Below are 13,666 nucleotides of genomic sequence, written 5' to 3' on the forward strand. Positions count from 1 at the left end.
TGTATCTTGTGTTTTATAGTATAAAACCTTGCTAGTATGGCCACAAGAGTAAAACAACCATAATAAAACTTCCCCGTGATTTAAACAACTTTTAATGGAAAAAGTGGCTGCACAGAAGACGACTAGAAAGACAGCTTCCTGTACGCTCTATCTATTAATAAGGATGAGAAATGGATGCAAGGTGGCTGAGAAGAAGAATCAGAGCAAATAGGATCGAGCCCTCTAAGAAGTTACAAGGAAACCAGCCCCTGCAAGTTGGCAATTTAATACTGGTTACCTTTTAAATCCTTTATTCTCTCTTATGATTTTTCCTGTTTTTACATTACGTTACTACAACACAATTCAGAGGATAAATGTAAAATGTCTTTGCGCCCGTATAATTTGAGAAAGATGTTACTAGGGCTCAACAACAACACTTTCTATCCCAAGTCACGCACCCGGGACGCTTCACGGGAAGCTCGATAAGCGATGGCACTGAGAAGGTGACGCCCCGTGGGGCACCTCTCTGCGGGGCACCTGCCCCACTGTCCAACAAGGAGGGTAGCAAAAGCCCCATCTAGAGACTGAGTGACTGAGTGAACGGATGAATGAAAAAGAGATCAAGAAGCTATAATCCTAGCTTCTCTCAAGAAGTATATTTCTCAAAAGAAGCAATGACAATTTGAATAAGAGCTGAGAATTTGATGATATTGGGGAATATTTATTCATTCTGACATAAATAGGTGTGAAAATAGTTAACTGGGATTATGTAGAAGAATGTCCCTATTTTTTGGTGATAGATATTGAAGTATTTTGAAATGAATTGTCAAGATTCTGTAACTAACTTTGAAGTGATTCAGAAAAATACAAATGAAACAAAGGTGGCAGAATTCTAATAAATGTTGAATCTAGTGGTAAGTGTAAGGTGACAAGCTCTTATAAATTTGAGGTTGAGAAGACATCTCTACGTTTTCAGAAATTTATGAGATATTTGGGGAGGTGCAGAATTCCAAGTTGTAGCATTCTGAGGTTAACCCTCAAAGTGGTAAAATCTGATGACCAAAATAAAGGGGGTCGGGGTGATTATTTACCTTACTAAAGAATTAACCACATGTTAACTCTTCTACATTTTAACTAGTTTCCAACTTACACACAGCTACACAGGAACCCAAGTTTTGTATGTATATCTGTCTGGTTTCTTGGCAATATTTGGAAAAGGGTGAGATTTCCAATATTATTTTAAACAAATTAATCTTTTAACAAGAATGATAAACACCAGGAAAAGAAAGTGACAAGTAAGAAGTATGACCACAGAAAATCCGATGTTATTCTATTCAGTTTCTAATGAATATATGCTTCTATTGCTAAATAAGCAGCATCAAAGAACTACTGTGTAGGTAAAGCAGGTTAATGCTGATTCGGGCAAGAGAATAAAAATAATTTTGAAAATGCAACGTTTGCGATATTTTCAGTCTTGCTAAAAAGGAAAAAGGCAATACTTTCTTTCATGGTGAAAGTATTCCCAACCTAGAAAGCTGGTCAGAGGATGCGGGTCTCCACAGCAGCAATCTGTATGTCTATGCAAGGCGTCTCCTCTGAACCTAGACACTTTACTGTCACTTCTTATGAGCCACCCAAAGCCTTCAGGATATTTATTGCCCGAAACAGGTGCACCGACAACAAAGGACTAGAAAAGTTTTTCTTTACAGAAAGGTATTTATTGCGATAGAGGACATCATACTACATGAGTTTCTTCTTGACCGATCTCTTAGGCCATACAGAAAACTCACATACAGACAAACCTTTGGTTAAACTCTCACAAGTGTTTGGAGGATTTCTACTTTAAAAGTGCTACATTTTAAGCAGGGGAATGGTCTCTACCAAGACCAAATTATCAGCTAAAAATTAATAAATCAAAAAATTTCCTAACTGCCAGCCCTCTTGCACATACGTAAGACAAAATACTTTTGTCTCATCCAGCAGGGGAACCGCTGCAAGGCTGATAACACAAAAGTACCTTTCTTTCCGCTGAATAAAGGAAAGGCTCTCTTTCTCTCGCTCTGAGTCATGACTCCAAACTGCGCCTGAGACAACAATAGGGACTGTGAAAAGAACCCTGAACCAGCGGAGGTAGACGGGAAGTCATAAATCCACTTCCCCCTCATTTACAAGGTTTGTTCAATAAAGAATACAAGCCTATGTCAGAGCGGGAGCCTTTGGGTATGAAACAAAGAGATATTTATACGTATAAAATAGAAAAGTTAGTGCGGGTGCCAGAGAGAAGTGAGGGCATGTCTACTACCAACAATAAAAGCACCCCTTACAGTGTCAGTGTGGCCTGAACAGAGCCCCAAAGAAACAACGGAATTTTGGAAAGAAGCTACAGCTTGGGTCCTCCTAGATCCCCATCAAAGATAATGGTCATACATAAAATATGTTCTGCAGGGCAAAATGAGAAATCAATACAGAATATACACGGGAGGGCTCAGCAATAAATACAGTATTAAATTCTTGGGTCCACCTACGAACTTTCAGTGAAAGAAAGACCAAGCTGTTTTGCAGAAGAAAAATTGTGAAGTCAGCTTCACAGGATAAGGAAACTCTCACCTGAATGTTGACAAACACGCCATGGTAAGTCTCATACAGAACTCTGTTACCCTTCACGTGCAGAGGAAATTCAAAAGGAATTTCTGTTTTGCCACTGGGAAATTTTCCTGGTTTCACCATTTCGATGGTACTGTTGATAATCTGGATGGGCTATAAAGAAAACCCAAGTCAGTCCATCAACAAGCACTTCTTGATGCACTTTCTTTCACGTTACTGCGTCTATTAAATAATCTCCTGAGACACCACACCCCAGCCGTCAGCCACTATCATCCTGGTGCCCTGTCAGCGGTGAGTCGGCCCAAGGTCTCTGGTTCATTTGCAGGACTGGATGCCTAGGTGTTTGGTGCACAGTAGGAAATGAACTGATATACTTCCTTCCCTTATCCCGAAGTATCTCAGTTGACTGTCCTAACGACCCTTCCGGCGGGCACCTCCACCCTTCAGGCGTGCACGGAACTTGGCAAGGTGTGGGGCCCTCGCGCAGCCCAGGGCACCCGTGCAGGCCTCCTCGGCTGGGCCCTTGGAGGGAAACAGTACTCACACTTGGAACCTGCCTAAAAGGCAGGCGTTACACCTTCCTTAGTTTAGGTACTCTAAGCCATTGATTTACAATCACTTTGAAAAAATCCACAGCTTCTGAAGTGAGTCTCTAAGTGTTGATGGAAGAAAATAAGAAAACTGTGGAAAAACCTGGGAAGGTCCTGAATCTGAATACTCTTTTTTTTTTTTTTTTTTGCGGTATGCGGGCCTCTCACTGCTGTGGCCTCTCCCGTTGCGGAGCGCAGGCTCCGGACGCGCAGGCTCAGCGGCCATGGCTCATGGGCCCAGCCGCTCTGCGGCATGTGGGATCCTCCTGGACCGGGACACGAACCCATGTCCCCTGCATCGGCAGGCGGACTCTCAACCACTGTGCCACCAGGGAAGCCCTGAATCTGAATACTCTTAATGAACCTTTCTTTCCTCTCAACTCTTTCCCCTTCAAAACTTAAAGAGTTAATAATATGTCCTTCAGGAAAAGGAAACTATAAGTATAGAAAAAAGACTTCACTTTCTAGAACACAGAACTTTAAGTGACAGAAAAGAATTGCTCTACCTGCATCTTACCTGAACGCCACATCCAACAGCAGCTGGATTAAAGTAACAGTTAAAATAACAGCTCTGTTTTAGGAAGGTAAGTGCCAGAGGCCCAGGCGCAACTTCTCCGAGAGCTCTAGGCTCTTTAATGGCTGAAATCAGTCCCCCTAACGCTCCCCTAATCCTGTCTAATGGGAATACAAACAAGCAGACTTTCAATAACAGAATATACTCAAAATCAAAACATCTGAGTGTTTTTTCAGTTTGATTAGTAAATAGTAAAAGCATGACTACCATCAATCCTTGCAAAATAGCGACAAATTAACAAGCCAGACAGCAAGTAAAAACCACCACAGACGTTTGAAAAACGAACTAAAAACGTGCAACGCTAGCATTCTTACCTTAACAGAATTATAGAATGCTTCAAACACACCCACACTCTTGGCACTGAGTTGGAGGTTCACGGTTCCTTCCACTGTCAAGGAGACTCCCTGGTGCTGGACCGAATCCTTCCCAGATACGACCACCACCCCGGAGAGCATTTCCTGGGGGAGGGGAGACAGCCACCCAACACGTTAGCACGGCTCTTTCATCCACCTGGTTTACTAGCAAAGTCAGCCTCCGTAACCATCAATTTGTTCAAAGATGCAGACACTCATTGAGTGCTTATCACAGACCAGATGCCTGGATAGCAGGATGGGGAAGGGCCAGCCCTGGGGGGTCCTGGGGGAGCAGGGTGAGGAATCTCATCCCATCACCGCCTTCCAGACACACCTTTGTTCCCGCTGGAGAATCCAAACAAATGTCTGATTTCAAAAGGGCAAAGAGAAGGGCCTGGGGGAATGGCAGATTCACAGACCATTACACAGGAGCGTGTATGACGATCTCCTCAGAAGGAATATGACACAATAAGACCCTTTTCTTTAGGTTCTTTCTCAATTATGCTGACTAAGATGATTACACACTGTCAAACGCATGAGTAATTGAGCACGGCTGCTGGCCGGGTGTCCTCTGCCCAGAGAGCCTCGTGGGGGGCCTGGCGGTCGTGGATATACCACCCGACGGCCACACGGCCCTTCATTAAGCCCCCAGCCCCTCTGTGTCCTGCTTCCCGCTGGTAGACAGTCGAGCCCAGATTTCCCTGGTTCATGAATCATTTAAGAAAGCCTTCACAACAGAGCATCCATTCACTTCTCTGGCGATAATCACTGAGTCATAGACTATGGACATTAACTACAGTCCTTCCTGTCACCATGGGCTTGATGGTCTCAAGTTGCCACTGGGGTTTGCGTGGAACAGGAAGTTGAGAAGATTAACTAGCACCAACCAAAGGAAATCCACAATAGACACAAAACAACGTGTTTCTGAAATGACCTCGAGAAACGGTTTGTGACTGTTCTCAAGTGGTAATGTGATGGCAGAACTGTTGACAAAAAGACGAAAAAAAGAACAAAAACTAAAAATGGCCCCACAGATCAAAGCATTAAAAACATCTGTCCTCCTGGCGTTTAAATCTGTTTACCTTTTATTTTCTCTAGTCATCTGGTGAAAAAACTTTCACCAAGTTCTCACATTATGTGAAATTTTGGGAGCGGGGACTCTTCTACGTCCCTTAAATATGCTAAGTATTTTGGCTTTGTTTCCCATTCCCCATCCCAAAGCGCTGAAGTCTAAATTAAACAAACACTCTCAGCTCCCTTTTAAGCAGAATTCAAGGGGCAGAACTCATTTTGTTCTTAACATAAGAAGCTCGTAAGAGAATTTAAGTGAAAACCCTTCTGAAATACTAATTTTACTTTTAAATTTAATTAAAATTAATTCTATTGATTTTTTGTACAACCTAAATGAAATTTAAAAATCTAATTTTTAAGAATTTAAATCCACTAGTATATTTTAAGAAATATGCTTTACTAGTATGTCCCAGAATTAAAATCAGAGAAAACAATTTCATGAACTTTATCAATTAAACAACACAATAGTACTTGGTTCTGCTTCTATTTAATCGTAACGTATTCAGTTAATCTCATGGGAACAGGATCTGGGTTGACCACTGAATACCATATTATAATCACGACATCAATAGAACTGTTTCCTTCCTTAATCCCTATGGCATAAGAAGGAAAAAGCAGTGAAGTACCCTGGAAATTAGCAGAGTAAATATTTTATGATTCTTTTGTCATTCCTTGATTTCAATTAAGAAATACAGTAGAGAGAATAAAAAATTAATATAAAATTTGCAGATAAATTAGGCATTTAACAATACACAGGTCCATTCAATTCCTACCAACATAAGAAGGATAAAGAATGAGTCCAAGTACAGCCCATGGAGCCAAGAGTTTTAAAATATATTTCAACAAAGAGTTAAGACCCATGGTAAGAAGACGACTGACACTTTTTTGTCTTTTTAAATTGAGGTATAATCGACATACAACACTGTATTTGTTTTAGGTGTACCAGACAGTTCTTGGTTAATCCTGGTGAGAGAGGAGAGAATAACTTGTGTAACTGAAATTAAGGAGAACCCAAGAAAGACCTCACCAAGAACTTCCCGCTCAGACTCCCACCTAGAAGGCTCAACAGGGAGAAAAGAAGATCAGGGCCGTGGACAGCGAGGGTACCTCGCTGCTACCGTGACGTGATAAGTGGGGGTCCCTCACTGAGGGCCATGATTTCAAAGAGGAGCCCCTCCTGGACGTAAGGACGACAATGAACCCCGGAAACAATGTACAGTGTGTGCTGATTTTCGGGGTGAGAAGAGCCAAGGCTTCTGTCACATCAGCAAGGAGGCCCCTGCCCTGAGAAAGGTTAAGAAACGGAGAGAGACGCAGGCCTCGCACTCGTGCGCGCGTAGCCGACACGAGGAGACAGATCCCGGCGCTCTGGCCCGCCCGTGTGGCCCTCGGAGGGGACCCGCAGCCGCCACGCTCCCACCAGCATCGGCAGAAGCCGGGCCCTGGGGGGGCGCGTCCCGCGCGGCGCCCGCGGCCGGCCCGCAGCAGGGGGGCTCCAGGCTCTGCCCGGAGAAGCCGAGTCCAGAGGAAGGCCTGGAACCCCGGCACCAGAGCCAAACCAGAAGCGGGGGCGCCCAAAGGCTCCGGGTCTCCCCGGCTGACCGGCCGCCGGCTTTCTCCGCAGAAGCCGCCGCCGAGGCTTCCCGAGGGGGCTGAGAGGCTGCGGCTTGTAACTTTGTGTTCTCTAAACGGAAGAGGCCGCTAGCGGACTCCACGACTCTTTTCTTCTTTGTTCTCCGGAATCTAATGCCAAACCCATAATTAGGGCTCTGGGCTGCAGGAGGGCAGCGTCGAGTCAGCAACGCCCCCGCCCGGCCTCCTGGAAATCACCCAGAAGAACAAGACCCAAAACCACAAACGCCCTTCTCGGTGAAGCACGGAGACGGCTAAGTGCCGTGAAATAGGTGAAGACGAGCAGGGGCCGCGCAGTCAAAAGCCGAAGTGAGGCCCGCGGCTGCAGGAAGCCGCTTCTGGAAGGTGAGGGGCACCTGGGAGGGAGACTCCCGACGCCCCGCGCGGGAAGCAGGAGCTGTGTGACCCGCCCCGCAGCTGCTTCTCACATACGGGGGGCGGGGGTAAAGGTTAGAGAGACTCTCGTCAAACCTCAGCCCGCGCGGTCCAGGAATAAACCATCTCCTGCAAGGAGGAGACATTGAGAGAGCCAGCAGAGGTGCTTGGACACACAAAGCACAGACCACGTGGCTCTTCTACGTAAAGGAACTCCACAGGGTAAAGGCCAGTCATTTCCACGGGGGGCTCCCGCCCCACCTGTGTGACCCCATCTCTAAACCCTCCCCCTCAGCCACTCCTCTCCACCGTCCTGGCCCCTCATCCAGCCTCAGGACGTGCGCACACACTCCTGCCCCCAGAACCCACGTGGCTCGTGACAGAGACTGTCTCCTTGACCAAAGTCTACTCAGCCTCTCTTGAGCTCTTTTTCAGCCAGGCCTCGGCTTTTGATTTCCGTGTTCCTCTCTGCATCGTCCGATTGTAGCAAGAATTCTGCTAAGTCAGTGTAACCATCCTCCATATCCATCACCCTCAACACCTGACCAGGTTCCTCATTCTCCACCTCTCCTGGCCCCGGGGGGTGTCTGATGGACCTGGCCTGCCTTCAGCAAGAACCCTGTGAGCTGGTTTATTCCTCTACCCCCCTGATGTTTCTTCTCAGTAGTTTTCCATCCAGTGACCCCCCCAACTCTGCTCCCTGGCGATAATTACCACTTGCCCACACTGCACTCAGAGTCGAGCCTCTTTTCCCCACGGCAAGACCCCACTAGTGGTCCCTACATCTATGGCAACAGTTCCCCCCTGAATAAAGTCTGCTTTACCATCTTCAACAAGGGCCATGGATAATTTTTTCTCTCACACTCGCTCCCTCCTCTCCATCAAGTTGGTGCTCAAATGACAGCATCCTCATGAGGACTCCCCTGACCACTCCTATTAAAACTGCACTACCCCCTTTCCAACACTCACTTATCCCCCCTCCCTAACTTTGCTCTGCAGCACTTGTCGCCTTCTAAAATACTCCATAGGTGCTTATCTATTTTCCTTATCATCTGTACTCCTGGAATGTAAACTCCACAAGGGTAGGGTGACAGCAAGAGCAGGCACTCGATGTTTACTGAACGGATAAATGACCACCCACCAGGAAAAGACAGCACCATAAAGCACATGGAAACTGTGAACATGCATTTCACCGTGAATTTTTAAATGACATGATGCAATTGCTTCTATGAGGGATGAACACAAGACAGAGCTATGAGAGTTCAGGGATAAGATGGTGAGGCAAAAGAAAGAGATAAAAAATATAAGAAAAGCTCAGACAAGAAGTGGAAGGAAAAAATAAAACAAAACCATCACAGAAAAGGAGGTGAAACTGAAAGGGGCTCAAAATACATACAGGACAGAAATGGGAAAATTCAAACAAATCGTGTGAAAATTTAAGAAAGAATTAAAAAGAATCACCAGAGAAAAAGATAAATACAAGAGACCATGAGGAACATCCAACATATGCATAATGAAGTTCCCAAATAAGAAAACTGAAATAATGAAACACAACATATTTACTGATGTAATTTTTAAATACTGAAAAAGTAAATGGATTAGGAACGGTTAAGAAAAAGACTCTAGTAAAACTATTCTACTTAAAAAAAGAAAGAATTCTTTAGTAGGAGTCAGGCAAAAGAAAAGTCCCTTACAAGAGGGGGAAAAGCAGACTTCTTCACAGCAAAATACAATCCAAAATGAAAGTACAGCAATGCTCAAGGAAACAAAGTGTGATGATACTAGGGTTTTATATTTACCTTAACAGTTGCTCACATATAAAAGAAGGTTTAAATGTGCAAAAGCAAACAAACAAAACCCCAAGGAGCACTGCATAAAAAGCCTTCTTGAGGAACTGACTAGATAGTGAACTATAACTCTTCAAGAGAAACCCTGCATCAAAAGAACCAACTGTGGGCTTCCCTGGTGGCGCAGTGGTTGGGAGTCCGCCTGCCGATGCAGGGGACGCGGGTTCGTGCCCTGGTCCGGGAGGATCCCGCATGCCGCGGAGCGGCTGGGCCCATGGGCCACGGCCGCTGAGTCTGTGCTCCGCAACGGGAGAGGCCACAGCAGTGAGAGGCCCGCATACCACAAAAAAAAAAAAAAAAAAAAAAAAAAAAAAGAACCAATTGTGAGGACTGGATCCATTCAACTGAAAGAAGAAGACTAAGAGGTATGTGATGATTATGGCGAGAGCGCAGAGTGCAAGTCCTGGCAGCGCAGAAACTACTTCAATAACACCAGCTGGGCAACTAAGGGGCTAGAGAGTGGGAGGCAGCACAATGTACGCGGCTTCCTTGTCCTTGACAGCTCGGGTTGAAAAACGTATCACTGAAACCATGCTCTCCAATACGGTAGCCACTAGCCATAGGTGGCTATTTAAACTTAAATTTATATTAATTAATATTAAGGAAAATTTAAAGTTCAGGTCCTCCGTGGCCCTAGCTACATTTCAACTGCTTGCAAGCCACATTATGGCTAGTGGCTATCACAACGGACAGGGCAGATAAATAGCACATTCACATCATCACAGAGAGTTCTACTGCACAGTGCTGATTTAAAGTTAATAAATCAAATAAATAAATAAATAAATAATCCATTTATCGTCAAAAAAATAAAGTTAATAAATCAAATAATGTTGTGCAAATAAAGTCAACAAGTTAAACACCAATAAAGGTAATGTTTGTAAATAACTAAGATCAGTTGGTAGAAGAGAAGGGAGAAGGAACAAAGAGGAGCCATACTAACTTCATCATTGTCCACAGTAGAGAATTAATAAATAACATCTAAAACAGAGAAGATCTGGGGTACAATAAAAAGCTGTAAGGATAAGAGTTATAATAAGACTGCAAATTATTAGAAGATCATACAAACAACATAAAGCAAGTAAGACTGTAGAGAGGCAGATGTTCTAAAAGCTACTTAAAAAACAATACACCGGGCTTCCCTGGTGGCACAGTGGTTGAGAGTCCGCCTGCCGATGCAGGGGATACGGGTTCGTGCCCCGGTCTGGGAGGATCCCACATGCCGCGGAGCGGCTGGGCCCGTGAGCCATGGCCGCTGAGCCTGCGCGTCCGGAGCCGGTGCTCCGCAACGGGAGAGGCCACAACAGTGAGAGGCCTGCATAACGCAAAAAAAAAAAAAAAAAAAAAAAATACACCAAGGACTTCCCTGGTGGCACAGTGGTTAAGACTCCGCACTCCCAATGCAGAGGGCCTGGGTTCGATCCCTGGTCAGGGAACTAGATCCCACACGCATGCTGCAACTAAGAGTTCGCATGCCACAACTAAGGAGCTGGCGAGCTGCAACTAAGGAGCCTGCCTGCCGCAATTAAGACCCAGTGCAGCCAAATAAATAAATAAAATAAATATTTTTTAAAATGTTAAAAAAAACAACCAATCGCTCAAATGATAACATAGCACCAGTGGCAGAATTAATGCCAAACATATGTCATATTAATAAACAGGCTAAATTAACACCTATTAAAAAACAGACGTTCAGATTTTATCTCAAAGCAAAACCCAATTTTATGTTGTACGACAAAGAAGCACCTAAAAACGGCAGGGGTGAGGGTGGATTTGGAAAGGTTGAGGAAGAAAGGATAAGCAAAAGGTATATGAAGCAAATGGAAGAAATAAATCACGGGCTGTAATCTTAGTATCAGACAAGGCTGAGTTCTGAGAAAGAAGGATTAAACCAGACAAAGAAGGGCACTGTATGCTTTTAAAGAGTACGGCCCACAGGAGAGACATGCGGCATCACTATCTCTGGATCAAATAACACAGCATCAACACTCAGAGCAAAAACCACAGGGGATACAGGAGAAAACTGAGTAAAACACATTCATTGTGGGAAATGTTAATTTACCCCCCTTAGCCAGGATGGAAAAGAGGACAAAAAGAAGAAAAGATATAAGCACCTTAGTTACACATCAATAAAGTATAACTAATTGAATTCAATACACAACATGCTGACCTCCACACCCTGAATGGAGTAAGTCCAACAGGTCTTTCTATAGGAAAAAAATAGCAAAGCAAATTATTAATCTAATCGAGAAATATAAAATATCAAAGATATAGCAGTAATTAAAATAAGAATAAAAGAACACATTGTTCAATTGCATATAAGTAAATCTGATAAGTTGGTAAAGTGAATTACTTTTCTAGGAAAATATAATTTACCCAAACTAACTCCAAAAGAGACAGGAAAGCTAAGCAAATAAATCACCATAAAAAAACCAGAGAAAGTTATATATAAGCCCCCCCAAAGCACCAGGCCCAGAAACTTTCACAGACCATTTCCAAATGTGTAAAGTACAGAAAATTCCATGTTAAACTACTCCAAAACACAAAAAAGTAAAGAATTTCTTTTAAAAAATAAAGCAAATATATCAGTGACACCACAGTAAGACAATATCTATACACACAACACACCCATATAAAAAGAAAACTAGATTTTTCTCACTTATAAATACCAGTGCAAAAGCCCTATATAAGATATTAGCAATACAATTCAGTAGCAACTTAAAGGAATATTACACCATAAGTATGTGGGATTTAGTCCAGGAATGTATGGATAGCTCAACTGTTGAGGAAAACTATTAATACAACTCACAATTAATAGCTCTCTAGAGAAAAATCGTATAGTCATTTCCACAGATGCTAAAAAGTCACTTGCTAAAATTAATATCCATTCTTGATAAAATTCTTATTAGTAAAATAAGAACAGAAGGATATTTCCTTACCCAGAAGCCAGCATCAAACTTAATGGGACATGAAATACATTGCATTTAAGTCAGGAATAAAACAAGGATGACCACTATCATCACTATTAACGTACTATATGTACTAGTTAATACGATGAAACTAGAGAAAGAAGTATGAACTGAAATGGAGGCAAAATTATCATTATTTGTAGACGACATGATTGCATGCCTGAAAGAACCCAAGAGAATTTACTGAAAACTATCAACATGAAGAGAAGTTCAGGAAGGAAGATAGCTGGGTACAAAATTAATATACAGAAATCAATAAGGCAACATGTCCACAACAACAATCAATGAGAAGATACATTGGAAGAAAATACTTTCTTTTTAAAACCAACAAAAAGTTAAAACATTATAAATCAATTTAACAGGAAATGTCTAAAACCCTTAGAAGATGAAACCTTAAAACATAGTTGAAGGGCACAAAAGAAACAAATGGAAAGCCACACCATGTTTTTACACCCTTTACATGTCTACTTGCAGTCTATAAAGGTAACATAATCCAAAGAAAACAACATCAGAATTGTTTTTTCTTTTTTAGAGGTGGGCTGGGGTGAGACAGACTAGACAAGCTGATTTTAAAACTCATCTGGAATAATAAATAAATTTTATTTATTTATGAGGAGAAATGAGGGGGACTAGCCCTACGAGATATCATAACACCTCAATAACGTACAAAGTGAGGTGCAGGGCATGTACAGGCTGAAAGATCAATGGAACAAGACAGAAACTCCAGAAATAAACCCAGATATATGGGAATTTAGCAGATGATAAAGGAAGCATTTTAAATCCAGAGGGAAAAGTTGGAATATTCACTAAATAATACTGGGAAACCAGCCAGAGATTTGGGGGGGAAAAATGTCCAGAAAACTGGCAAAAAAAATTAAGTTGGATCCATACTGCAAACCTTTGCAAGTAAAAAGTTCTAAATGCATCGAAGACTTAAATGTAAAAATTGAATAACCAAAATTTTAGAACTACAGGGAATGATTTTTATCATATCAAAGTGGGGAAGGCCTTTCTAAGAATGACTCAAAACTCTGAATAATAAATGACTACAAATACAACCAAAAATAGTTTGTTACATAAAAGTGATTATAAGCAACATCACTTATATAAATGATAAACTAGAGAAATAATGCAACTTAATATAACAAGTAAAAGGCTAATTTCACTAATATTTTAAGAACTCCTAAAAAATAAACAAAACGAAAACCACCTAACAACCTAATAGAAAAATTGAATGATATGAAAACAGGTCACAGAAAAGGAAAAGCAAATTGCTCCTAAGCCCATGAAAAAATGCTCAATATCAATGATAACATGAGAAATGATCATTAAAACTATCCTAAGTACCATTTCCCACCTATCAGATTAGCAAAGACCAAAATATATGATCATATTATGGTAGGGGACGGGGCAACAGGCACTCTCATACATTGCTGAGGGTAGCTGAGAATACCACCATCTTGTATGGGCCATTTGGCAAAACCGAAAACATTTTACAAACACCTGGGCCCAGCAATACCACTTTTAGGAATTTTCCTCAAAGACATTTGCACGTTGAAATGATTATGAACAGTAGTTACTCACTGCAACATTGTTTGTAATAACAAAAGGATGTAAACAACCTAAATTCCAACAATAAGAAAATGGTGGGTTTTCCCTTTAATATCTTGGAGAT

General features: G+C 42.4%; 1 protein-coding gene across 4 annotated transcripts in view; it reads right to left on the reverse strand.

Moving 5' to 3' along the window:
- Window positions 1–13,666, reverse strand: part of VPS26C (VPS26 endosomal protein sorting factor C) — a gene marked incomplete at its 5' end in the record, with an annotated part of 50,415 nt that overhangs the window by 11,522 nt on the left and 25,227 nt on the right. For 2 of the 4 annotated variants that reach the window (XM_079705159.1, XM_079705158.1), the window contains 2 exons: window positions 2,587–2,736; window positions 4,062–4,205. The exons of 1 other annotated variant lie outside the window; for it this stretch is intronic. In XM_079705159.1, coding sequence (XP_079561285.1) covers window positions 2,587–2,736; window positions 4,062–4,205 — 294 coding nt within the window. The remainder of the gene's footprint in view (window positions 1–2,586; window positions 2,737–4,061; window positions 4,206–13,666) is intronic. One more of the 4 variants, XM_079705160.1, reaches the window with a different exon arrangement.

The sequence above is a fragment of the Hyperoodon ampullatus genome, assembly GCF_949752795.1.
Source record: "Hyperoodon ampullatus genome assembly, chromosome: 5".
Classification (NCBI taxonomy): Eukaryota; Metazoa; Chordata; class Mammalia; order Artiodactyla; family Ziphiidae; genus Hyperoodon; species Hyperoodon ampullatus.